Genomic DNA, 27,808 nt, shown 5'->3' on the forward strand with positions numbered 1-27,808 from the left:
TTCATCGCTCCAATTCAATGCTGCCTGCCGCATCTCTCTAGAGTCTAGAGCGGCAAGAGGGAGGGTGCAAGGGAGGTGCCAGGTTTACCTGGCCAAACAGATATGATATATCTATAGATGTTCTGCATGCAAATATATGCATATATCTGGAATAGTTTGTGCTATTGACTTTTGGCCGAGGGGTATGCCGTTTGCCGATTGCCGAGTACCAGCCTTCACTCAACACGAGGCGCTGCCGATGCCGATGCCGCTGCCGATCTCTGGCATCTTTCGGATACAGTGCCGTCCAACAAAACACTCCCCACCAATGTGTGCTTAATTATTGACTGATTTGCCGATGACTTCATTACAGGGTCATTTAATTAAATCATTACGAGTAAACGCGATCATTAATCATAAATTACTTAAACTGTTTCGTACTTAATGAGCCTTGACTGTGACTCATTGCTTTGCGCTGTTGTTGCTGCTTGCTGCTGTTGTGCCTATTCAAATAGCGGGCACTGTGGCTGCTGTGTCTGCCAGCTCCTTATCGAATTCGAATTACAATTTTCGTGTGCCAGATCTTTCCATTCAATCAACTCTCTCCCTCACTCTCGCGCACATGTGCGAAAATGATGCCAAACATCCGTTGTGCCGAAAAAAAACGAATCACAGCAAAAGTCGAAGGCAAAACAGCAGCAGAGACAGCCGCAGTAGCAGTAGCAGCGACCGCGACCGCGACTGCGACAGAGCAACAGATATAAAACAATGCAAATTAATGTCAGCGCAGAGAGGCACCATTAAACTACATTCGGTAGTCAAGATGGCGATGTAAGGGGGGAGGGAGCCGCTTTCAACATTAGCAGGAGTCAAGCAGCGCCTAATTACGAATTGTAGCGGCATGTTGCACACAAAAGACGACGAGAATCAACAGGAGCAAACACCTCCATATTGGCAGTCGACATCAAAAGTAGCAGCAGCGACACACTCATGTCCATGTCTCTATCTCTGTCTCTCTCTCACTCTCAATGCAATTAGTCAAATTTGCTTGGCAGCGAATGTGCCTTTGGTTGTTGTTGCATTATTTGATTTGCCAACTGTAAACGGCCAAGAGCGTGGCAGAGGCAGCGAAGTCAGCAATGAGGCCGCCGTCCGTCAGCGGCACTGGCCGAGTGCAATGCACGACGCGAGCGGCAAACGAAATGCAAACATTGTGCGAAGGAGAGAGAAATGGGTTGGGGGGAGAGCAATAGATAGATAGAGATAGTGGCAAGGTACATCTACAATCGTGGGTAAGGTATTAACAGGTGACGATCTCAATTTGCCTTAGATCTGCTGCAGCTCGCAGCCCTACTGCCCCTCACCTTCTGTCGAATATACCTTGGATAGTGGGAGAGAGGTGACTGTGAGCGCCGCCAGCTGACGTTTTGTAGTTGTAAAACAAAAATGAAACTGTTCCGCGCTCTCTCTCACTCGCTGTCGCTCTGCTCTGCCCCCAGCTGTCTGTGATAGCAGCAGCAGCAGCAGCAAAAGCAGAAAAAAAACGTAACGTTAACGCTGGCGACTGCCCAATAGCAAAAAATGTGCGATAGGTCGGAGTTTTGTGTGCTTTTTTGCTGTTTTTTCTTTCATGTTTTGTATTTTGCATGTTTTGTTTTGTTATTTGTTGCTGCCCGCGTCTCTGCTGCCGCTGCTGCCGTCGCTAATTGTTTGCGCGGACTGCAATTTGCATGTGTCGCCGCGAAGTTTATTGACCGCTCGGCGTGGGCAGCAGCCAGCAGAGCCAACGACTGCAACGGCAACGGCAACGGCAACGACAACGACAGCGGCAGCGCAGCTGGCATCACGCCCAACTATTTATAGATAAGAAAAGCGACTAAAAAAAGAGTTGCGCAAGTCAGCGGCGACAATTGCTCTGAGGAGGGAATATTCTAAGAATTTTTAAAAGTGCACTTTTCTGCAGGGATAATTTACGAAAAATGTAGAAACGATTCGGGGAAATTCTTACAGCGGAACAATCCGAAAGCTCACCTCGCATTTGTATACGGTTCATTGCGGTACTTTGCCAGAGAGACTAATCGACATTTTGGCAAACTTTTCGCCTCCTCTATTCCTCATCATCCCCCATTCGAGTTCCTTCCCTCCAACTCTCCCTCCCGAGATGATCTTTTCCGCCAACTCAAACAAGCAGCAGGCGAAGATGTTGCTGACCGGATGTTGCACATTGCAGCTGTTGCAGTTGTTGGTGTTGCTGCCGCAATCATAGCGCAAATGAAGCAAATATTTGCTGTTAACAACTTAATGCGCTTGTCGCCATTGCCATCGCCGTCGCCGTCGCCTCCATTCCTTCACTGTTCTCTTCCCCACAGCCCCCAAGCTCCATCACTCTCCGCCGCTGATTATGCGCCTCAATCAACAGTTACAACAACTGCAGCAAGAGAAACAGCAACATTGCCGTTGCTGTTGCTGCTGCTGCTGCTGCACTTCATAATTTCTGCTATCTGAGCTTCGCTTTTTATTTCACTTTTAATGCAATTAACTTGCCACTTGTCTGACTATCCGTCTCTGTTTCTCTGTCTGTCTGTCTCGTTGTCTCGCTGTCGTCTGTCCCCAGACAGAGTTGTTGCCGTCTCACCATTGGCGACAACCCCCCTTGACGACGCCTCCCCTGCTCCCCTGCTCCCCTGCTCCCCATCCATCTCCATCCATTCCGGCCATGACGAGTGGGCTGGTGGCTGCCTTAGTTGGTCTGCTTTATGGCCAGCTAATGCTGTTTTTATCTGTTTTTCTTGGCCAAGATTTATTTTATTGTTATTGGAAATGCCGCTCTGCTTTGCTCTCTCTCTCTTTCTGTCTCTCTAGCTCTAGCTCTCAACAAACAATCTCGCGAGTGTGTGGAAACTTTCAATAAAAGTTAGTCGAAGAACCCGCGGGAGAGAGAGATAGAGAGAGAGGCTGAGCTAGCGCCAGAGTTGTTTGTCTGATTAATTCGCCATTAAACTGTGATTAATGTTGTTTATTCTGCGCAAAGTTATTAGCTAAATGTGTTAATTATGAGTGTCGATTGTGCGATTCTGTGATTACTCGATTACTGCAGATCAGGAGGATGGGCTGTCACGCCATTAGCACGTTTTTTTTTTTTTTTGTTACCCTAGAACCTCTCAATGACTGTACTTTTTTGTGCCCGCTTCTGATGACTTAATTAACTCTTAATTATTATTCATATTTTTCGTGGGTTCGGTTCTCCCCCCAAACATCAAGATATATGGCGGCAATTATGACTGTCTGTTCGATCAATGATCACCGATCGCCGATCACCCACCGGCACACTCACAAATACTATATATTCTCGAATAAATCAGATTCAGTCTGCGACTCAGACGAATCATAGACCGTCGTCCTTCACAGTTTTTATGGCAATTTGCATTTGCCATTTTTGTCAGCATTTTGTAGTCACATTTTCATCAGTTTTCACACCAAACATTCAAAGGCGAAAATCAATTAAAAAATGTTTGCTACGGGCCAATGGTGGGGTGCGTGTGTGTGGCAGAGAGGCTACATCGAGGTTTACATGGTAATGACCGAAACGACCGAACGACGACGTCGACGAGCAGCTTTTTGGATGGCAACAACCGCGAACGGTGGAGTGTCCCTGGCAAAAATGCATAAATAACAAAGGCAAACAAATGATGGAGACAGAATAGGAGGGAGACACAAATAAGAAGAGAGAGAGGGAGAGAGACAGAGTATGCTCTGTGGAGAGACAGAGAAGACAATGATAAACGTCAGATGCTCAGAAATCATTTGAACAAAAGAGTTGACAGACAGATCTCTATAATTAGAGTCAAAGTCTGGGCCAACTCGAAACTAATAAATGAACTCCATCTCTTCGATGGAGAAGTTCTTTAATACTGAGTGTTTTGGAAGGGTAATATCGATTCGATATCATCGAAGTTAAGATATTCGACTCCACATTCTGTAGAGTGCATACGGAATACAGTGTGAATAATGACAGTACGACGAACAGTACCATAGCATACTGAAAATTGCGTTTCCGAATATATCTAATATGTAATGTGATCATTAAACGAATGAATAGTCAGAAAAAACGAACTCTGCTCGATAATTAGTAGCCACTTTTGTCTGATTTATAGTGCTGATACGCGCTGTACATAATTATGTGCCGGGCATGACATTATCTTGGCAATATAGTGGCAGCATTGACTTGGTCACGACTTGGGCGACATGTGACACCCACAGAGCAGAGCAGAGCAGAGCGAGCGGAGAACGGATCGGATCGGATCGGATCGGACCTGAACAAATTGAAATTCTTTTTACGAGCGCTGCAGCGTTTGTTCTTGAAAACTTGCAAATGTCTGGCAGCAAATTAATTGCCAGGTTCTCTACTGCGATGCGATTTAGATATATGTATGTACATATATGCAACGGGGAGTGCATAGTAGGGGGCGTGGCTGCATAATTATTGGTGCTGACAGGCGACAAAACGATATATGACTATAATTTGACCTTAATGAGGTTCGGGGCGCCGCTCAAAATTAATTGCACACGTGGAACATGCGCTGAAAGATGGAGAAACACCGAGAATCGCGTTAGAGGGTCCCTCTATTTGTGGCAGTCCTCGTAGTCCTTCGATTCCCGCTCTCAATCTCTACCATTTCCTCCTAATTTAGACATTTCTGCCATTTATGAGGCCGCCTCGTAAATATGTTTGCCTTTGACTGGTTTTTGTGGCCAGCTGATGATCGCCGCCGATTCGAGCGTTAAATTTATGACGCGCACTGTATGGGGCAGCGCAGTAAGAGCCACAAACAACAATTGGCCACAAAATGTGTTTACGACGCCGCTTTGCCCGACTTGGCTCTCGGCCCGGCCGCTACCGTATCGTCGCTCGTTTCGGATCTGGACCTATAAAAGTCCGACTTGGCCAGCGGCGGCTCTTGGCCAGCTGGGAGCCCCTTGTCCGCGTCCGCGTCCGTGTCCGGCGCTATCTCCGTCGGCCATCGCTCCGTGGCTGCTTTGGGCATTTGTCAAATTGATTGCGAAATAAATTCGAGTGCGCGGAATTGGGATTTCTTCATTATTCGGACTCCGACTGCAGTTGACATTGTCCGAAGATGATGCATGTGCCATGCGGCATGTGGCATGTGGCAGAGATCTGCATAAGTTAATGCTGAATTATAGACTTGATAAGCACCGAGGGGAGCAGGTGGACGCTAATTAATGGCTGCATAAATTTCCCCATTCTTTTGCGGCTAAAAAGATTCCTTAAAAGGAGACTCGCTTCTGTGGGTTAAGCCATGGATGGGGGGGCCTACAGATCTTCCTACAGAGCCGAGTCTCAGTCTCTCCTTCACTTTGCCACTTTATTTCAGTTTTAGTCATCTTGAACATCTTGGAATTCCTCTAAGACTAGAGTTATTGCAGTCCTTTCAGACCAATGACTTCTTAAGATCCTATACCTTTTATAGCGATTCTCATTACGACCCCCTCTTTTAGCCCCTCAATATAGATTGTATTGTCTTGGAATTAATCGCAAAATTCTCGTTCTTATCTCATTGCAGGTATGTAGAGACACCGACTTCCTATATAGAGCACATGCCTCACATATGGGTGGTTCTATGCAACAATCGTGAGTATAACACAGCAGCAGAGCAGAACAGAGCAGCAGACCAGACTAGGCCGAATCGATGGAACCCGTCTGATGCCCACACTCTTTCTGTAGCTTGGAGCTCGCCGTCCGCTGTCCGCTGTGTGGCGTTTCCCATCTGTGGCTAATTTGCATAATAAGCGCACAGCTGTTAATTAATAACGGGGCAGCTGCCTAAATAAGAGCCGCGCACACACACATGCGACAGACCTTCGGCAGCAGATCAAAGCAGACAATGAATCGGAATCATAATCGGAATCGAAATGAGAGATTTGTTTTGGGCCCAAAATCTACTCGGGGATCTAGAGCGCGTTTTGAGTGGGTGATTCAATACCCAAGGCATTTCCGCCTTGGAGGAGACTGCAGCGTATGGGAAAGAGGAAGGAGGAATGGGGAGAGGGGAGAGGGGACTGGGGAATCCGATCTAATGGCTGTGGCAAATCACTTAGCTGACTGCAGACAAGCCACGCCCCTACACAGGCGGCAGCAGCAACAGTTTAGATGTTGTAAAGCATCGGAGGGGGGCACGAGGAGATGAGGTGCAACCGGCAATTTTCAAATTTGCGATCATCGACGGGCGCCACCAACGCGCGGCCTGCCCCAACAACGCTGTCGATTTGCGATGCAGCCACCTCTTAGGGAGGGGAGGAGGAGGTGGATGGGGATGGGGAGGGGGAGAGCAGAGAGACAGCCAGCCAAAATAGGCGGCAAAATGGAAAATGGCAAAATGTTTTGCAATTTTCGCTGCATTTGCAGACAATAAATTGTTGGCCATTTAATTTGGCCGTAGCCATCGCCATCGCCGTCGCACAAGGTGGGGAAAGGAGTGGGAGTGCCCCAAGCAATGTGCAACAAGCGGCAGTTGCACTCTCTGGCTGTCTCTCGCTCGCGCTCGCGCTATCTCTCTCTCTTTCTGTGAGCTGACTAAATTGATTTGTTGCGGCTGTGGAAGGCACGCAGTCAATCAAGCGTGCCACAATCCAACAGCAAATCTCGGTTCCCCATCTAAAGCGGTGGAGAGTGGTGTGTGGGGGGGTGTGGGGTGCACAGAGCAAGGAGGGGGTGGTGGTGGTGCAGATGCCACTGCAGCGATAAGAAATGTTGAGCAACATTGTTGCCAAACGACAAGAAATTGCACTTAAAATTCGCGCTAAAAAGCAAAACAGAAATAAACAGAAATGCTTGTTCAGCATTCAGGCCTAACATTTCAGCCTTAGAGCTTTGCCAAAGCCCCAGGCGCGCTGAAAATGCCAAAAGCTGAGCCGCCATACCCTGTACAGAACACGGGGTGCATCGGCTGGCGGGTCGGAGAGTGGGGAGCGGAGAGCGAGAGAGTGACGGAAACCTTTTAAAAATGATCAAATGACTCCACACTCCGCACGGAGTGCATTGCACATCAGAGTGGCCATGCACCTGGAATGGGATGCAGTTGAGGAAGCTCTAAATGAGAGAGATCAAAAAAGGGGAGAGGGTACATCAGTTCGGCCACCCACGTTGTCAGAGTCCTCTTAGAAGATATCCGTCGGAAAGCGTAGGGTATGCCAAAGCGCAGCACATCCACCGCCTTGGGGGGGAGCACGAGAGATCGTTTCGTTTGTCACCATTATTACGCACAGTTAGTGCGTCTGCAGTGGCCTCCTCTTCCGTGCACTGCTCCCCCCACTCAGCCTGCAATTTTTGGCATCGTGCGGTGTCATAATCGCCCATTGCTGCCCATAGTCATAGCAATAGTCGTTTACGTACTCGTTGTCTGCCGTCTCTGTCTCTCTCCCTCTCTCTTTCTCTCTCTTTCAGGCACGTACGTGCCAGCCGGCACAGGCAACGGCAGTGCAGCGGCATAGAGTGCACGCCAACACATGCACGCTCTGCTGCAGTCGGCGTCGGCTGTTGTCGTTTGGCCGCCATCGTAATCTAATGTCAGATAGTTTTGCGGTCGCTAACCCGCCTCGCTTCGGCAGTGGCAGCGACTGCATGGGAGCGAGCGCCATGCGAATGTGAGAGGAAAGAGGAGAAGCAGCAGTAGAGAAATAGCACAATGCATGCACGCACACACACACACACACTCTCGTGTGTTTCCATCTCGCATGCTCTCACACACATTGTGCAATTAGTTTGTGCGCTGATGAATGCAAATTAGAATTAAACCAGCACCGCACAGTGGGACGCATATAATGCGCTATCGAGTGGAGGGGATGGGTGACAAAAGCTCTCGCAGGCTGCTCCACGGTTCAGACTTGGTGTGTCTCATGTAAGCGATATTTAATCTGCCATTTGGTTGCGTCTCTCTCGCTGTTTGTGGCAAGAATGTTGCTGAGCCTGGCCATAAAAAGCAAACATTTGTTGACATCTGCCACACGCTTTAGCTTCGTTCTCCGCTCCGCTCCTCTCCTCTCTCCTCCCTCCCTCTCGTCGTTTCCTTTCGTTTGTCAGCTTGTCAATCAAGTGGTCGTCGTCCACAATTATCCATTCTAATGACAGAGAAAGAGACAAGGACAGGGACGGACGGAGGGACGGAGACAGCAGGTTCAAAGATGGCTTGCACATGTTTCGCTTTGACAAAATGCCAACAAAAATGCCTGCCAGTCAGCCCCAGCATATGTCGCGCGCACTTAAATAATTCTCGAAAAAGCTAAAGAAAACACACAGAAAACGGACAAAAACTAAGAAGAAAAAAAATAAGAAAAGGCAGAAAGAGGAAAAAAAACAACAGCACAGAAAACCCCCAAAACAGAGTCGAGTCTAAAAGACGTCGCACACACAGATAGTTGCTATTATTTCCCAATGCGTTACTTTGCTGTTTTTGTGCGTGGAAAATATGTTTAAAATAAATAAACCCCCAAGTGCTACAGTGCTACAGTGGTGGATCCATAAAAAGAGGCTGACGCGAGAATACTTTTGCTTTCAGGCTACAGTTTTTATTGCTGCCTGCACCATAACCTATGACAATAATTAGTTGGGCAGCGAGTAAGAGCGAGAGCGGGAGAGAGCAAGTCGGCAAATAGAAATGGACTGACCGAGAGCGGAGAGAGAGTGGGTTGGTTGGTTGGTTGGTGAGTGAGCTTTGCTCTCCCAACTGCTGCCTCGAAGCAAGGCATATCAAAAAAGGTATGGGAGCTGCGCTAATCGCCCACTTAACTTTGGTTACGCTCTCAGACACTGCCTTACTTTATAATTGATATTAACTGAAATCTAACTCTCTCGCTCTCTCCCTCTCTCTATCTCTCTGTCTGGCTTGGGTATTAGGGAAGGGCAGCCGCAAAGTAGGCAACGCTTTTGATATGCACATATTTGAGCAACATTAATTTGAATCGAATGACAGCAGCGGCAGCAACAACAACACTTGCCACAAGTACAAAAACAACAATTGCAGTTCGTTGACTCGCAGCAACATTTGCCGCCCGCCTCGTGCCGCTCTTTGCCACTTGCCTGTCGTGCCTTGTTTGACTTTGTAAATTTGAATCGACTCGACTCTCGGGGCTGGCTGCCTGGCTGGCACGCTGGCAGCTTTCCATTATCTGGCTTCGGCTTTGGCTGTGGCTGCGGCTGCGGCTGTGGCCAAAAAAGGTTGTGCAACGCCCTCCCTGGGGGGTCAACACCTACCACTTGGCGGTAAGTAAACGTTGCTGCCACTGTTTCAGCCTGATGGATTGTGTTTGGCTAAGAGGAGCACCATTATCATCATCACCAGCACCGTTTGCAGGGAAAGAAGGAACCGCTTGAACTTGCGCCTGCCCATGGGACGTATGCGTAATATTTCACCGAGTCAGTCTGCTAATTAATAATGCTAATCGCTAGAGATCAGAGATAAGTCTACCTCTTGCCGCTCACCAGTTGCACGTTGCAACAGCTCAATTACCAACTGCAGCAGCAGCAGCAGCAGCTGCCACTGCTTTGGGGCACAGCCACGATCGTGGGGCAAGCCTTATCGGGTGCAGGCAATCAGCGAAACGAAGCGAACGCCCACTTGCACTTGCACTTCCCCTTCCCTGTTGCACTCCCATATGGCAGTGTGCCCCCAGCAACAGACTCTAAGACTCTTGCCTCTAATTAGTTCAACTTAACGAGTGTGCACTGTTTTAAGAGTTTGTCATGCCTCCGTCCAATTTGCAGTTGCAGTTTCAGATATTTAATGTTTTCGGTTTCGTTTGGCTCGTAAAAAAGCCTTAAAATAGCAGCGAGAGAAGATGGCCCAAAGGGCGGGGGGAATCGCATCGCAGTCTGCCAAAAAACTTGCACTTGAAGTGGGTCTGGGAGTCGAGTTCCGTTGAGTTCCGTTGAGTGTCTGCTGCTGGCTGCCATTGATTCGTTCATTCATTCATTCATTCATTCATTCATTCATGCATTCATAAGCGGTTGTCGAAACATTTTTGCATGATGTTGAAGCCGATGTTGATGCTGATGTTTGAAGTGTCTTTGATGCTCATTTCACTGCAGGAGAAAGAGAGTGCGAGGGAGAGGGCAGAGAAATGTAAAATGTATTTTAAAATCAGAGAAACGGGGAACGGGGAACAGGGGGCATGGAATTCAGGAACATGGAGAGCCTGGTCCGCCTATTGATTTTTACGAGCAGCCAAAGGAAAGGTTCATCGAACCGACCGCCCCTCAGACTGCCCCTCCGACTCTTCACATGCACACATGCACACGTGCACACATGCTGGGGCATGTGGCTCCCTACCTGGACCTGGAGGAGACCCTGGGATATTCACATATATTTTTTCATTAATTTTTCACTGCCAAAAGCTTCGAGTTAGCACCAATTAGTCGCATCCGTTGGCTGCTCTCCCCCCCTCTCGCTCACAAAATAAATAAATTTTATTTCATTTTTTCGTGTTTTGGCAAATCTTCAACTTCAATTTGGTTTGTTGGCCGTCCGTTGCCAGACTTTGTAGAGTCATTGACCAACTTCAATCTTTTTTTCTGGTTTTCTCTTCGATTCTCCCTAAGCTTGCAGTGCTCCCCCCCCTCTCCCCGACTCTGGCAGTGTCTCTCCTTCTCCCTTGTGTCCACTTTCTGTTTTCTGTTTTTTTTTTTCTGTGGGTTTTGCGGGCTGTAGGGACAGTGGAGCCTTTCATGTCTGTTTAACTTATTTGACATGGGTCCGTAGAGTCCTGAGCTTTTCACAAATATTGCGGAGAGGGGGAAGGGAGAGGGGACCCTGTCTATGGCTCTGTCCCCGTCTCCGTCTCTGTCCTGGGGCAGTCCATTATGTCCTGGCTTATTTGTTTTAATATTCGCTGCTCGTTTTCCAGCTAGTTTCGGCCAAGAGTCCTTTGCATACCCCCCGCCTGCTCTGCTCTGCTCTGCTCCTTGGCTTATCGTTAACAGCACATTAAAGGATTTCAATGCCGTCGGCTTCGAGCAGCAGAACATTGTGCACCACAAACATTTTGCTTATTGACTTTGTTGGCACTTTGACGCCTTATCGCCCATCTACATGGCTATGGCCTGGCTCCACTTTCTCCTCTTTCTCCGCTTGTCTGGACTTGTTTGGGCCATAGCCAGACGGAGAACGAGGCGGGGGCAGAGGCAGGGACAGGCAGACAAACATTTCCGCTCTGGTGGCTGCCTATGGCCGGATGGTCCGACGGTCGGTCACGTGCGGCTTTGGCTTTGGCTTTGGCGTTGGCTTCAACTTCGATTCGATTCGATCCGTTTCGTTTCGTTTCATTTCGATTCGTTTGGTTTGGTTTCACTTCCTTCGGCAGCCTCAAGGACACAATGTGGCGAGTGGCAAATCAATAAACTTGGAAAGGCCCTGAAAGGAGAAAGGGAGACACTGTGTGAGACATCTTTAAGGATCGGAGCGGATGAGTAGCCTTCCAGGATTAAAGCTTAAGCGTGGTTCCTCCGCTGCATGGCTGCATGGTGCCTCCCTGAGTTTCATTAAACTAATCCATCAACATCCTCTGAGGGGGACTCCTCCCTTCATTGTCTCTTCGCTTGTCTGCAATTCAATCAAAATTTGCCTTGGCTTTGCACAAAAACAATTGAGTTTGTCTCGAGAGAAGGCTTCTCTCCCACTTCCCTCCCGCCTCTGGGTGATTATTCTCTGGCTATCCTCTAGTCTCTATCTGCCCGCCACCTTCGCCCCCACCTGTTCCGACACTTGCTCCTGCCCCTGCCACTGCCACTGGTCCTGGACACGCCCCAATTGTGTTTTTGGCATTGTCGCGACTTGGCTGACAACATCTCCCAGCAGACGACACTTGTCGACGGTCTCCTCCTCCTCCTCCGGGGGTACAGTGGGTATTCCTCGTGGAGGCAAACACTTGCTCTTGGACTCTCTACCTTCTGTTTAGTGTCTGGGCGTCTACTGTCCCCCGTCCCCCGATCCCGTCTCCCGTCTCTTGTCCCTGAATTTTCCCGTCCCCTTTCCTTCTCCCTCTCGTTTGTGCTAATGTCTCTTGGCAAACTTTCGCTGTCGCTGCATCGTCGTTGCCATCGCTGCTGTCATTGTCTCTGATGCGCCTCCTCTGGATGCGGCTCCTTCTGATTGTCCTGCCCTCATCTCGTCCTCCTCCTCCTGCTCCTGCTGGTCGTTATCTATGGCTGGCAACGACAGGCAGCATTGATTTAATGACGTTGATGGGGCGCCACTCGTGCCACTGCCACTGCCACTGCCTCTGCCACCGCTCCACTTGAGCTTCTCCGCTGATGCTTTATTTATTGATTTAACTTTGCAATATCGCCAGAGAGCGAAATCCTTTCTCTGTGCTCTCCCCTCCTTCTCCTCTTTTTTTTTTTTTTGTTTTTTCCTTTTTATTTGGCGCACTTAACGCGTTTTTGTATCCTTGAATGGATTTCCTTTTTATTTCTGCAGAGCTGGCGAAATTTATGCGCTTTGCCCCCGCCTCCACCCCCTCCACCCCCTCCGCCCGGCTTCTTTGAGGCGCCTCTAAGCTTCTTTTAAATAAATAACGCAAAAAGGAAGGAAAGACGTGTACGAAGAGAAAAGCAGAGCTGAGCAGTGCATTGAACTCGGTCTCTTCCCCGAAGCTCCTCCTCTCCTCCTCTCCTCCTCCACTCTTATTGCCTTTTATTGGTTTTTGATTTGTCTTTTACCTTCTGGCATATATCCTTTAGCCCCCTTCTAGCCCCCTCAGCCCCTCTGGAGGGCATTGTTTGCTCCTTTTGTGTTCATTACCCATAAGAAGCTCAAGTCCTTCATCCTGAAATGTAATGCACGACTGCAGGGCTCCAAAAAGGATCTCCGAGTGGAGCGGGATGGCACAAAATTAATTATCGAGGTAGTAAGCCACGCCCCCACCGCCGCAAGACGCCCTTTTCTTGTTTTGTGTCTGCAGATTTTTGCAGATTTTTTTCATGTTTTGGGAATCTTATTACCTCTCTTCCTCGCTTCCTCTCGGGGTCTCTGTCTGTCCGTCTGTCTGTCTGTCTCTATTTCTCTGTTGAAGTGTAATGAAATTATCCTGAATGAGGGCTCAGAGCTCGACATGCGTGCCCCCCTCCGTGCCCCAACCGCCTGCCGCACTCGGAACAAGTTCAAAATTCGTCCTTCAATCGGATCCCAGGTCCCGGGTCCAAGGTCTGCCCCAAAACGAAGTGGAGGAGGCATCGGAGGAGCTTGCAATTTAATTACTCTGCGGTTTGCTGTTTGGGAAAACCCACACACATGTACGTGTATATGTGTGTGTGGCTCTTGTGGCATGCCTCAACAACAACTGCACCTGTGTGGGGGGAAGGAATTTTGCTTTTCATGTCTGGTCTGCGGACTCTGGCCACTCCCCCTCCCCCCTCCTGCGTGCAATTTGTAAGCATTTTTCCACATTTGCTCCTGGGCTCCACAACTCGAATGTTCATTAGTTTGATTACCCAAATGGAGTCGGGCCCTGCCACCCCATCCCGCCGCCCAATGTGTGCAGTGCAATGAAAAATTCACAAACGCAATCAGAAATTGCCAGGCCAAAAGTGCTGCCTCCCGCTCCCGCTCCTGCTCCTGCTCCTGCTCCTGCTGCTGTCCTTCTGCTGGTGACGGCCCTCTCTGAACTCGAAGCCATTCGAAAAGAACATGAAAAACTTGACAAAAGCTTTGGCTGCGGAGAAAAACAAGCAACAAGAGAAAGTTTTTTAGTTTTCTTAGAGGGGGGGAAAGAGTAGCTCTAATCTGAAACTCTTGGGGGAAAGTGCCGCACACGGGACACGGGAAGGGGGAGGGGACACTGGAGTGGTATATCTCCCTAGTCCTAGCGCTAGCATGTGCTTTAAATCATTTTCACTCTCGTTTTCCGTTGAGCGTTGACAGCAGCTGTTCGTCCTCCAGAATCCCGGTGTCTGGGATGGTCATTGTCCTGCGCTGATTTCTGTTTTTGGCTGTTCAACTTGTGGCCTCTCTCCACAAATCCTTCGGAGTGTCTCGTGTCTCGTGCCCCACGTCCTGTGTCCTGTGTCCTGGATCCTGCGTCCTGCGTCTGAGCGAGCACTTATCGCACCTTGTTTTCCCAGTTAAACTGTCAACTCGGCGGAGGAGCAGTTTTTTAACCCGCGTGCGTCCTTTTGGACCCTGATTAATTGCCGTTTGTGTGTGTGCGTCGCGCCCCCAAAGTTGATGAAGTTTTTAGTGTCCAACAAAGTGCTGCTGCTGCTGCTGGAGGGGGGACGGGGATGCGGCGGGGTCCGGGCCATGGCTAATTATTAATGTAAATGTTTTCACTTTTAATAGAAGCTTCGTCGCCGCCGCCGCCGCCGCTCCTTCTGTCTGGCTTTGTGGGCGGAAGGAGGAGTCGCTCTCTCTCTCTCTCTCTCTCTCTAATTGCCGTTAAACATGCAGCTTACATGGCCAATGGTCAAAGGAGGAGAGAGTGGAAGGGGAAGCACTTTCCATTTCGCTGATCCACTCCCTTCGCTCCCTCAGAGCTCTCTCCCGTCTCCCGTCTCCCGTCTCCCGTCTCCCGTCTCCTGCCTCGCGTCTGTGTGGCAGGTGTCATTATCCTTGCCGCTCATACGCTGCTCTTTAATTAGAAATGCTAATAAGGACGAGCACCTCCACAGCCAGCTCCTGCTCCGCCTTTGGGTCCCTCGAAAGCTACTTAGCGATGATGTTACTGACACCTTGAAAAGTGATTCAGCCATGGGGCACGGGCCATGGGCCATGGGGCATGGGGCATGCGGAGCTGTCTCAGTTTTTGTTCTTTTGTGGCACGATTAGCGCCCTTGATGAGCACCAGTAAGTATTTGTGGCAGCAGCGGCAGATCACATATCAGCATATCTGCGATGTGCGTTCCACGTGTGTCGGGGATTACGTTTCAGAGGGGGAATGGCCAGGGCACCACAGAAGAGGCAACACTGGAAACTTTTTGGTGATTCTGTGACTAGAATTATCCTCCCTCCAGCACTCTCTGCAGCCAAACCTTGAGGTTCTTGAGAGACCTGTGCCGGTTCTGTTTAATCGAACACGCCAAGTTCTTCGTCTCTTCGGAGCCGCGCACCGTGCAACCACATCGAGGACTCACTTTGGGGTGCAGCTCAAGAAGGACTCCTCCATTGCCACTCGTGCCATTTATTGGCCTTTAAAGCGGTGTCGAGTGCAGTGGCTTCGTTCTGTCTGTCTCTCTGTCTGTCTCTTTCACTTTCTGTTTGTCTGCGTCTCTGTCTGCCTCCTGAAAGAGTGGTTGAGGGGCGAAGGGGAAGGGGAGCGGCAGGAGATGAAGTCGAGGATTGGGGGTTTTTAATGTCGTGTTTATTTTGACATTTTCATTATGTGCGTATTGTGTGGGTGTGTGTGTGTGTGTGTGTTGGTTCATTGTCTGCGTCTGGCTGTGTTTTTTATGCTTGCCACCTTTGCCCACGCCCCACGCTACATGCCACACCCCACACCCCGCACCCCGCACCCCCCTCCTTGCGTTGGGGTCTATAAACTGCTTTTGTTTGGGGCAAAGCCCAGAGCAAAGCCCGCTTTTTAATTATATTATTTTCGGGGAACCTTTAACCTGAAAATGTTTAAGTTTTCCCATCGGTTTCTCGGTTGCATTCGTTTTGGGGGAGTCCCGAACTTTGTCTCGGCGTCTGCCTATCGCACGGCGAGTGAGTGTCCTTTTGGGCTTCAAGAAAAAGTTGTCTCTCGTTTTCCGTCTCTTTTGTTTTAATCAAAACTTTCTCTCACTCCCTCCCCCTCCCCTGTTGCGCTGATAACTTTCCACTGAGGTTAGAATTTCCACGCTTTTGGGTCTGCCATTTTCCTCGTTTTGTACTGTAATTAAAATCCAGACGGCTCTCTCCTTCTGCTGTCTCTCCCCTTGCATTTTCCTTAGTTTTCCCTGGTTTCGCTGCTTCTTTTTTTGCATAAGCTTTTCTTTCCAGCTTGGCTTTTCGCAATTATAAAGATATGCGCCCCGAACGAGTGCCATTCCCTGCCGCTTCTCGGGGCAGAGATAAAAATTGCAGCAGAAGGAAAAACGGCAAAGGGAAATGTGAAGTGCGGGAAAACCAGTGGCGGAAAATTTAATTTGGTTCAACTGCGTTCCCTCTGGGGTGGCACCCATTCCTCAGACGCTTTAGACGCCTCGGACCCCTCTTCCGCCTCCCTCTTCCGCGTTCAACGATCAATTGGTGGCAAATGCAGTTTGTTGACTCTCGCACTTGCCTGCCTCTTATCTCTGCGGCACTCTCTCCACCTCTGGGGCAGAGGCAGAGGCAGAGGCAGGGGCAACTATTGCACAAAATGGCAAACATAGAGGCCTGCCCTCGCGGCTCCGTTGCCTATTTCTGTATTTCTGTTGACAGCGCTTATCGCCGCCGCAGACCCCACGCTGGAGTCCCGCTCGGTTGGGGTTCATTGATCCGTGTGCTCGATAAGAAGTGCCAGGGCCCCCTCCCCAAAGAACCCTTTCTCGAGAGCAGTGCAAGATCTTGCTCTGAAAGATCTCCCTCTGCTCTTCTCCTCCGGTTCTTTCGTCTTCAGGAATCAAAGATCCATCTATGGGCTAATCGGTGGAACCGCATCCGTGTCTGTGCTTCGACACACATAACTCCAATACTCATACGCACCGTTTGCCGGTTGATAAGCCACGACAAATAAATAAACAGAACACACATCCATGGAGGAGCGGAGGGGGCCTCCCACGCTCCGGTGGGGCCTCGCACACATATGTTTGTGCCCCTTGAAGCGAAAGCAAAGCATCCGAGGGGGGATTAAGTTAAGTGGAAGAAATTACACCAAAGAGGATACACTTGTACACGCTGCCCCCTCGGTGCTCCTCGGTGCCCCCCGCTGCCCCTTGGCGGAAAATGGCTTACAGTTCGTTTAGTTTCCGACTGCTAATGGGGGGATCGTGGGGGATTAGGTTCGAATCAAAGGAAAGCAATGTACTGTGACTCCGTAAAATGCACTCCCCGAAGAGCCAGCCGGCGGGGCCCCAGAAGGAGGGCGGAAAGGAGCAGAGCCTTGAAAAATAATTAAACAATTACGTTCTCCGGGCATGGGCATGGGTTCGGGGGTCATAATAAAACTATTAACCAGCCAGCAAATGCATTTAAATTGCTTGCTTAAGGGCCAGCCCTGGAGGCGAATGGTGAGGGCGTGTCCCGGCATATCCTTCGGCGGATCCAATAACCATCAATGTCTGGCGAATGTCTGCGGGCGAATGCCGTTCAAATTTGCCTTTTCGCCCTCTTGCTTTTGCTCTTCATATAAAAATAATTGTTATGCTCGGGAATCGAGTTTAAAATGGAGAATCCTCAAAGGAGGAAAGGCAGGAGGCAGGCAGTCAGGCAGGGAGAGCCCCACAGTCCCCGCCGCAGGATGCAGTTCAATAAACTGCGAAAAAAGGCAAAGCATACTTCAAGGCGAACAAAAAATGAAATTGGAAATTGCATTTGTTTTTGTTTTTGCTCCAGTGCTCCCCCTGTGCTCCTCCCTTGCGTGTGTGAGTATATATCGTACGAATACGGGGCGCATTGGCCAATCGAATGCCATTATGCCACAGCACATTGACTGCCCCATAAATAACGGCCGAAAGGAGGGGGCATGGGGAGAGAGAGGTCCAAGAGCCCGAGCAGAACAGAAGCTCCTCGAAGAAAAAGGGCAAACACAATTTATTTGCAAATTGATATTTAAAGGTCAAGGCGAAGGGATGTCCGAGCAAGAGCCGCTTGAGGGGGGCCGGCAGTGGTGGGGGGGAGTGGATTCCGAAGAGCATTTGGCTAATGGCAAATGGCAAATGCAAAAAAATGCAAAGAAGGAGCTGACTGGTCGGAAAACGAATTAAAATGCTGGAGAGAGGACACGAGAGGAGACGGGAGGAGGAGGGGCTCCTGGCTGAAAGCGAAACTTGCTTATGACAAGCCAAAGGACATGCCCCGGACTACAAAGGACGGGGGGCACTGGATGACAGACAGCCCAGAGATGAGTCCTGCATAAAGCAGTTCCTTGAACTGCTCTCCGGCTTATCAAACATTTCTGGCTGCGGCCTAATGAAGTTACAGCCCGAGACACAGCTCTGTCGCTGTCGCTGTCGCTGTCTCTATCCCCCTCCCCAATCCCCACTCCCCCCCACGTAGAACCCCCTTTTTGTTCAGCAATTGTGTCGCGCATTTGAATTAAGTGCAAATGACATGAGATTTTCAGTGGAAAACAATGCGCGGCGCCCCTCATTTTGGGGCTCTCCGCTGCAGCAAGAGCTTTTAAGCCACTTCACAGTTGTACGACGGAGTGGAGCAGAGTCCCGGCCGGAGTTTCCTCTCCCGCTCCTGCCTTTGACTTGGCTCCTGCTTGGCACTCCTTTGGCTTGTTTTTCCTCAGCTGTGTTTTTCATTGTCTGGCGCTGGCTCTGGCGCTGGCTCTGGTTCTTGGCTGCTTTTTGAATTTATTGAAATGTTTGTTTGTCTGCCATGTTTGCTGTGGCTGGCTGTCCTTGTTGCTTGGTTGCATTGTTGGCAGCCCTTCCTGCTCCTCCTCCTGCTCCTCCTCCTGCTCCTGGGGCTCCTTCAATCCTGCCGCAGCTGCGTCGGGCTGTATGCAATGCTTTATCCCTCCTTCCGCTCTCTCGGCTCCTCCGATGTCATTGTTGCTGGTGTTGCTGTTGCTGTTGCCTGGCTGCTGCATTTGTTGTCGCAAAATATTATTACTCCATTTCATTTATAAAAGTGCCCCCATCCCTCCCTCCATCCCGTCCGCGCCTTTGGGGAGGAGGATCCGCCGGAGGAGGAACTGCCATTTCATTTCATTGTCAGTGTTTCAGTGTCGTGTTGTGTACGCCCTGCCCCTGCCCCTGCCCCTGCCCCTGCCACATGCTTCGTGCTGTGTGCCGCCTCCTACTTACTGCCATTGTTGCTGGCTTGTCATTGGCTTTAACTCCTAATCTGCCAGCCAGGTCACATCTGGCCCATTGATCAAAGTGTCTTGTCTCTCCTGCTCCATCTCCGCCGCAACGTGGCGATGTGGCAGCGTGGCAGCGTGGCACTGCGAGTGCGACTGTCAACTTGCTTAAATTAAGCACCTAGCCGCCACGCCCATCAGCCCACCAGCCCACACGGGGAGTGTGGAGTGGAGTTTTCTCTTTGACGATTTTCAAATTTATTCTGCAATTTCTTTTGTCTTTTGCAACGCCTACGGAGTCTCCTCCGAGACCATTTAATACTCGCTTTTCCTGGACAATTTTTCAATTTCCACACACAATTGTCAATTGAGAATGACGGGGTGTCGCCCCGTGCCCCCCCCCCAAAGAAAGAATAGTTTTTCCGGGTTAATAAAATAGTTTTCTACGCCCACGGCAGAAGTTCTGCCGAAGTAGCAGTTGGGGCAGCCTCCTCTAATGAGGATTTTTCCAGCTGCCTTTAAGGTGAGTTCCAGGGGGGCGGGACAGAGGGGCTGCCATGTGTTTGCCTTCCGTCTGCGCAAACACTCATGAATACACCCATGCACACACCCATGCACACACGAGAGCATCCATTTATGAGTGGAACGAAGACGCAGCGGACAAGGGGCCGAGAGACTCCTCTGCAGATGCCAACAAATGAATATTGGAATATTAAACACTTTTATTAACTTTTGCGTAAGCAAAGGAGGAGCCCGAAAGGAGGCTGAAAGGAGTCTGCGGAAGAAACAACAATCCAGGCGGAGGCGGGCCGGAATGGGCGACATAATTTAGTGGATAGAAATGCTCCGAGTGAGAGATATTTATGGCAAGCATTTTTAATGGATTAGCAGCAGCTTCCGCAGCACTTGCCACACCCACGCCGCGGGCTGGAAGGACAGCCCCACGGAGAGGGGCCGTAGCCGTAGCCGCAGCCGCAGCCGTGCAGACCTTACCATCGAAATGCCATTTAATTTAATGTGTTTATGAAAAGCAAAGCACTTTGAATCGAAGTGAAATGGAATTGAATTGAATTGAATGGAATGGAATTGTAGTTGTAGTTGGAGTTGGAAGGGATCGGAAGGGCAGGGGGGGGGGGACACCATTGTCTTTCGGTGCGGGTTCGGGGTGTGGCCAGTGTTCCCAGCAACCAAGTTGAAACCTTTTTGATTTGTGGCACAGTTCGGGTGTTGATATTTACAGGATGAAGGACAAGGGGGAGGAGGAGGAGGATTGGAGGAGAGGATGTGCTGCCAGCGCCGCCTGATTTATGCGTCCGATGCAAGCCAAAGGAAATGACAACTGAATGGCTTCATTAGTGCCACTGCCACTGCCACACTGCTACTCCACTCCTATCCTGGCTACAGCCCATGCCGGGATGCTGGATGCTGGATGTTGGATGCTGGATCTGTTCTGTCCTCGAGTTTATTGCACTTCGACTTTTGACTTTTGCCCTCTCTTTCTCTCCCCCAAAGAAAGAGCGAGAGAGAGAGAGAGAGAGAGCGGGAGAACCATGAAAAGTTGGCGGTAATAATCACAATTCAGCAATAATAATTTCATGCTTATAATTCTGAGAAGTTGCAATCCCCCTGCCTCTCCGCCCCGTTGCCTCTCCGCCCCTTTGCGGTGGCTCCCTATGAAAATTCCCCGAAAACTTTCCACACGCGACTCTCATAAATTATGAAGAGTATTTCGGGGATGCCTTCAAGCCTTCAAGCCTTTGCCTTTGGCGCAGGCCAACGACCGTCCGTCCTCATCTCCGGAGGAGCCGAGTCGGAGTCGGAGTCAGAGTCTGCCAGAAAGCCAGAAATTAGCAAATCGTCACGTAGCCTCCATGATGGAGGGAAATGTTTATCGGTCATGGGCAAGGAAAGGAAAGGAAAGGAAAGGAAAAACCCCACCGAAGCACGGGGAAAGAGAGAGGACTTTGACGGAATGCATGCATGTGCGTGGCATGTGGCATGTGGCATGTGGCCTGTGGCCTGTATCCTTTTGGCAGGCAGCCGATTGGTGCCGCTATCTGGGTTATTGTTATGGCTATTGTCCGTAATCCTAGACACGCAATTGTGTTCCATGGCTGGCGATGCTCCTCCTCGAGCACCACACACTGACAGATACTCTATCTATCTACCTTTATCTATCTCTTCATCGTCCATCCTCCTTCAGCAATCAACTTAATTGCTTTTCCCCCTCGCCGACGCAGAGATTCTTTTGTTTAATGAGTGAAAATTGTGCTCGATATCGCTTACCAGGCGATGTCCTGGCATCCCCCCTGGTTTTGAGTGAACAAACATTCATTAATCGAATCTGTTGCTGCAACATTGTTGGGCCCGAAGGCTGAAAGTTGAGTTTATTGTTGCCAAGATTTATGAGCCTCGGCCCCAAGAGCCCAAGAGCCCACCGCCCCCTCGAGTGGAGGCAAACAGAATGGGGGCTAAGACAATTGCAATGGCCCCGTGCAAATATTAATTTGTTGATTATTTTCCCCCGACTTTGTTTGCCGAAGAAGTGAAGCAGCGGGGCGGGGGCGGGGGCCGAGTGGCAGAGTGTCATCTTCAAGGTGGAGTCTTCGCCACACTCATCCCCACCCCCAACTTTTGTGTCTGTGTGTGTCTGTGTGTGTGTGTGCCGCAACAAAAGTTCTTGGCAAATATTGGCAAAAGTTGGGGCAGAGAGAATTGTTTAGCGAAAGTACTTGAGTTTTCTGGCTTAAGCTGTGGATTACTCTGCAGCTCAAGGGTTGCCTCGTCCCCCATCCCCTAACTACCGTCTACTCTCTCTCTCTCTCTCTCTCTCTCTCTCTCTTACTCTCTCTTGCCCGATCTTATTAAAAGTGCATTAAACTTGTCCCAGAGACATTCCCGAGCTGCAATTGATTGGGGCTACGTGTCCTTTGGCTTTATTTCGTTTCATTTCACTAAATTATTCAACTGTCTGTCTCTCTCTCTCCCTCTCTCTCCCTCTCTCTCTCTCTCTCTCTCTCTGTCTGGCTGTGGCTGTGGCTGTGTGGGTGCTGTTATTCCGTCTGGTCAGGTGCAGGGCCAGCCGAATGATGCCACAAATACTATTCCCTCATCATTGGGTTAGCTGGTTATTGGTTTGGTTTGGTGGCCCTGTAGGTCCCATAGATCCTTTCAACACCTTCTGGCCTTAGCTTTTTGACGGCTTTATTACACGCTCCTTCAGGCAGAGGCAGGACTGCCATTGATGCCGGAAAGGGGCGGGCGGAAGGGACGCGACTACTGGCTCGCCATATTGATTATCGATTTGGGAATTGGCCTGGTCCTGGTGGTGGTGGTGGTCCTGCTCCTGGTCTTACCTGGTACTGTGCTTGTGCTCGTGTGTGTGCATTCAATTTGGCCAACGTGTTAGCCACTTTGGCTTAGACAACGGATCCCGCCTCCATAACCATTCCGCCCCCACCCCCTCCCCCGTTGGGTGGCAGAGCACGTTTGGATTTTATGGTTCATTTGTTGGCGCTTAGACTCGTGGCTCGTGGGTCCCACTGCACACACAAATATTGGCTAAAAATGTTCAGTGGACGCCGCCACCTGGCCGCAGTGGCACCTCACGAGCGTGGGACAGTGGGGGAAAAGCAATGTTCGTTGCCACTGCGCGTGGCATGCCACTGGGAGATCCCTAAACAATAAATATAAACAAAACAAAGAATTATACCCGCTTTCGGCTGCCCCGTTTGGGTTGACTAAACTTGCAACATCTCGCACTATAACATTTTCGATATCTTCTCTTTCCAGATCGAGGACGAGGGCAACCATGGAAACGACGAGACGCGCCTCTTCATCCTCTCCTCCCTGGCCACGTCGCACATGAGCCGCGTGTCCTGCATTCTGTGCGAGGAGCCGCTGCTCGTGTTCGACCGCTATCCCCTGGTCGATGGCTCCTTCTTCCTCAGCCCCAAGCAGCATTCCAGCGGCTGCATTGAGGTGAGTTATGATCTCCGCCCCTGTCCCGCTCTCCCCCGCACTGCTGTCCCTCTTCATCATTTGTAATTGTCAAATGTGGCTGATGTGGCACCCACACAGCCACACTGCCACACTGCCACGCTGCCACGCGGCTTTCACTCGCCCACGTGTCTGAGCAGCGAGAACTTTCAGATGCAATTAGAGCGGAGAGGCAGCAGCTCTTCCATCTCCATCTCCCTCTCTGGCTGCCACTCCTTTCTGGCTGTCTCTCTCTCTCTCTCTGCCTCTGCCTCGGCCTCTGCCTCTCTTTCTGTGCAATTTATGACCCATTTAAGACTCCTTGGCCATAATTACGCCCGGCCAACTGCAGATGCAGTCTGTTGCATGGCGGAGTGCATCAGTGTGGCAGGCACCTACGCTTCTATGGGCTTTCCCTAGCCCACCCCCCCCTTGCTATGCCTAGTTTTTTTCCTCTGCTGGGCTTTAGTTTAAGCCTGGATTTATAATTCATTGCCAGATGCCGCACCTGGGATTGGCTCCCTCCTTGCCCTGGCCCTGGCCCTGGTCCCTGACTGTCGGGGAGTGCTCCTCCTCCTCCTCCTCCTCCTCCTCCTCTGACTTTGACTCTGCCTCTCTTTGTGGCTCGTGGGCGACTGCGGCTGTGGCAGTGGCAGCCATCTCCTGGCCAAGTTTATGCATTTTGCATTTTATTTGAAATTATTATGTCGCGTCGCATTGCCGCACTGCCACTGCCACTGCCTTTGCCTTTGCCTCTGCCTCTGTCCTTTTGTGTGGCATGGAAGAATGCGCTCAATTCCAAAAGACTTCCGCAGCCCCAGCCCCGCCCCGCCCCGCCACGCCCCCACTGAGAAGAGTAGAAAGTTGGCGCTACTGACACACGATACCCTAACAAAAGGGAGAGTTTGGCTCCGGCTGGGCCCTGGCTCGCCAGGGAATGCATTCAAAAGAAGTAAAGTCTTTGCAGGATTGAAAGGGGGCGGTTATTCTGTCCATTCTATACGGATGAATGGGGAAAGGGTATTCCCGTGTTCGCCTCTTTCACAGCTCGCATTCTCCTTCCGCCTGCAATAATTTCTCATTGTTTGTGTGTCTGGGCCCCTTGGCGTCTGTTGAATTATGCGGCTGGTTCCCACCAGCCCCGCCCGCGAGCCTCTTACGCCCCGTTCTGTCCGTCCGTCTGTCTGCACCTTTTGCCAGTATAGCTTCCCAGTTTTCGCAGTACTAAACTTCCGTTTCCGCCCTCTCTCCCCTCCCTTGCAGGTCAAATACGAGGGACGCACGCTCTACTTGACCTCTGTGTGCATGAGCTGCCTGGACGGAACCTCCAGCAGTCGCCTCATCAGCTGCAGGTAAGCATTGGAGCATGGGATGGAGGCACCGTCGCGGACACTCTAACACCTCCTATCCTCCGGTCTCTCCCCTTCCCCACAGATTCTGCAAGGAGCCCTGGGATGGCTCGAGCCTGGTTCTGGGCACCATGTACGCCTACGACATCTTCGCGGCCATGCCCTGCTGCGCCGAGCGGTTCAAGGTGAGTCCTAGGTCTAAGCGAAGCAGTGGATGACCCCCCACTCCTGTCCTCCATCCTGTTATCCGAGTGTAATTATTCCGCCGAGTAATTTCCGCCTTCTGCCACTCCCTTTGCAGTGCAATAACTGCTTCAAGATGCTGATGCATCCGCAGCAGCGGCTGAGCTTCTACAGCGACTACTCGCACGGGGTGACATGCCCCTACTGCAACACCCAGGACACGCACTTCGTCAAGCCACTGAGCTTCTGCTACGCCAAGAGCTCCGCGACACGGCTGCCGACGCTCGCATAACATGAGGCCCCGTTGGAGTCTCCGGCAGGCACGGCAGCCGCAGCAGCAGCAGCAACAGCCAGTGCCCCAGGTGCTCCAACGGCCTCCTCGACGGCGAAGCAGCCGATCTTCAACGCGGCCATCGACTACTCGGCCCCACTGCAGCAGCAGATCAACCCTGACCTAATTGGCGCCCATCCCCATGCCCAGCAGCACCAACAACAACAACAGCAGCAGCAGCAGCAGCAGGGGAGGCAGCAGCAACAGCAGCCGCCACAGCAGCAGCAACCGCAGCATCAGACAGCTCCTACCCATAGAGGCAGCGAGGGAGGGAACTACCGCATCAACAACTTCCACCATCAGCCGCAGCAGCAGCAGCATCAGTCTGCACCAGCTCCCGCTCCAACCGTAGCTCCAGCTCCCGCTGCAGCTCCTCAGAAGGTGAGCAGCTACCAACGCAACATCATGTCCGTGAACGATGTCTTGAGAGATTACCAGCAGCAACAGCAACAGCAACTGCAGCAGCAGCAGAAACAGCAACAGCAACAGATGGGGCATGATGCAGGCGCCCTCCTTTTGACCAACGGCAACGCAAGCAACAACAACAACCATTCAAGCCACTCTGGCGTCGGCAGCAGTATTAGTAACTTATTAATTAGCCATAATTCGAGCAGCAGCAGCCACAATCACATTAACAACAACAACATCAACAACAGCAACAACGCCCAGAACAACAGCCAGAAGCTGAACGGGGCCTGGGGCCAGACGGACACCATATCCGCCCTGTGGGGCTGCAGCAGCAGCAGCGGCTGCTCCTCGGGCAGCGGCTCCCAGCCGTCGCTCAGCCCCACCGCCAGCAGCCACAGCAAGGAGATGCTGCTGTGGACGGCCCAGACTTCGCCCAGCAGCCAACCTCTCAGGGACAGCGGCAGCTTCAAGGAGCTGCAGCCGCATGCCGCCTCGCCGACAGCCTCGCTGACCAGCTCCTCGGGAGCCTCATCCACCTCCGGCTGCTCCACCTCGAATGGCTGGAGCACCGGCGGCGGTGGCGGCGCCACGCACTACGGCAAGCCCAACATCTGGGAGCTGCCCGGACAGTCGGGGCAGCGCCTCCAGGCCCACGACATCTTCACTGATCTCCTGTCCAACCTGAGCATCAGCCAGGACAGCGGCAGCCACAGCCACATCCAGAGTCACAACCACATCCAGAGTAACAGCCAAAGCAGCCAGGCCAAGGCGGATGCCTCGGACGTCAGCTCCAACTCGTCCTCCTCCGCGGGGGAGCTCCTGGAGATGGGCAACATCTGGCGGCACAGTGTCAGCGGCCTGGGGGGTCGCCAGGCATCGCAGGCCCACACTTTTCCCCAGATCTACGAGGAGCCGACAGGAGGCGCCGCTTGCATGCAGCTCTTCAACGATTATCTCAACATGCACTAGACACGAGTGCGGAGAGGAGCAGAGGAGCAGCGGATGGAGCAGCGATTGTTACTCTAGAGAAATTTAACCCTAGAAAGAGTAAGAACAGAGAGAATCAGAGAGAAGAAAGGAGCAACATTTTATGCGAAAAAAGAAACAAAATTTCCAATCAATTTTTAGAGCAGACTTGAAACGGAAACAAACGTTGAAGTTTGTTTCTGGTTTGCGAATAGTTTTAGATCGTCATTTGATTTTTATACACCCACGACACACTCATTCATACACCTTTATACACACACACACACATACAATCACTCCTACACTGAGAGAAAACAATGCAAACTAAAAACAATTTTTTTGTTATTTTTGTTGAGTTTTTTTTATATTTTTGTTTGTTTACACATCTAAACAAAAGCAATTTTTAGTTTTATTTTATATAAAGGAAATTTTTATACATATTACCTACCAAAAACAAAAAAAAAAAGAACAGCAACAAAAAGCGAAAAGTAAAAACAAACAAAACAAAAAAAAGGGGAAGGAGAAAAAAAAAGAAGAGCGAAGAGTGAAGGAGAAGAGAAAACATTTACATCACGACGAAGGACAGTTTTATTTAGCGAAAATTGAAGGCAAGGCATTAAATTGTTTAAACAAATCACGAGAAATGCTGTGCTGCTCAATAACAAAACAAAAATGAAGGAAAGAAAGAAAATCCAGAATAAATTAGAGGCCGAGTAGGCGATGAAGGCGAATAGAAGGAAGGTAGAAGAAACATTTGCTACAATTTATGAAACGTAAAATTACAAAAAAGAATCAACTAAATTTAACAAAAAACAAAAACAACAATATCGATAAGTTGCACATCTTTACCTAAGCGATTGGTAATTATTCCTAGTTTTAGTGAGCGAAACGAGAACCGAACCTCCAATCGAATAAGTTCTCTCTCCATTGACGATTCAGTTAGACCCCCACCCACCAGCCCCCCTCCCACTCGCACAAACAACAAAATAGAAGCAGGGCAGCGCATGCAACAGAGTCGCTCCACTCCACTCCCCCCTCAACAGGTATTTCAAGCAATCAGACCCCCATCCACGCCCCAAACCCCAAACCCACTCTCTCTCTCTCTCCTTACAATGTAAGTTACCCCTGACCCCACACCCCCCCCCCCCCCCAAAAAAAAAAATCGGAAAAAGAATTAAAAATTTCGGCGCAGCGTGATCATTTATTTAGTTAAGTTTAAGGATATATAGGATATATTGTACTATCTTCATGTACGTATGTATGTTTGTATGTGTATGTTTAGGGTTTCTCCTCTCTTTGTCGTTACGTAACTAGCAGAGCAGCCGTGTGTGATGGATCTCTAAAGGTGGGGTGACAGCCAAGCACCCATGCGGGCACTCGCCATCGATAGGTTTAGTAGGTTTAAGATGGTTTTTTCTAAATTTAAACAAAAACAAAAAGGGTATGCAAACATCCAACAATTTATAGAGCGGTTCAATGTTTCCTGTTTTGTGTTTATTTCGTGCATAGAAAAGTCACCAATACCCTTCCCCCGTCCCCCTTTCCTCCCTCAACTCCCCAACTCCTCTAAATTTTATATTTCATTCCTTCTCCCTTCTCGAACCTGTGAAATTTTAATCGAATTGAAAGTAAAACCCCCTTGATATGACCCCCAACTGTGAAGGCATGTTTA

At 50.3% G+C, this 27,808-nt stretch overlaps 1 protein-coding gene across 1 annotated transcript in view; it reads left to right on the plus strand.

Annotated features, from left to right (window-relative positions):
- heca (hdc homolog, cell cycle regulator) overlaps positions 1-26,481 on the plus strand; it is an 83,019-nt gene extending 56,538 nt beyond the window's left edge. The window contains 4 exon segments of the mRNA XM_003736189.4: positions 22,714-22,902; positions 24,163-24,251; positions 24,334-24,433; positions 24,550-26,481. Of these exon segments, the coding sequence (XP_003736237.2) occupies positions 22,714-22,902; positions 24,163-24,251; positions 24,334-24,433; positions 24,550-26,139 (1,968 nt within the window). The 3' untranslated portion in view covers positions 26,140-26,481.
- Positions 26,482-27,808: the final 1,327 nt, after the last annotated feature.

Source organism: Drosophila pseudoobscura, chromosome 2, assembly GCF_009870125.1.
Source record: "Drosophila pseudoobscura strain MV-25-SWS-2005 chromosome 2, UCI_Dpse_MV25, whole genome shotgun sequence".
Classification (NCBI taxonomy): domain Eukaryota; kingdom Metazoa; phylum Arthropoda; class Insecta; order Diptera; family Drosophilidae; genus Drosophila; species Drosophila pseudoobscura.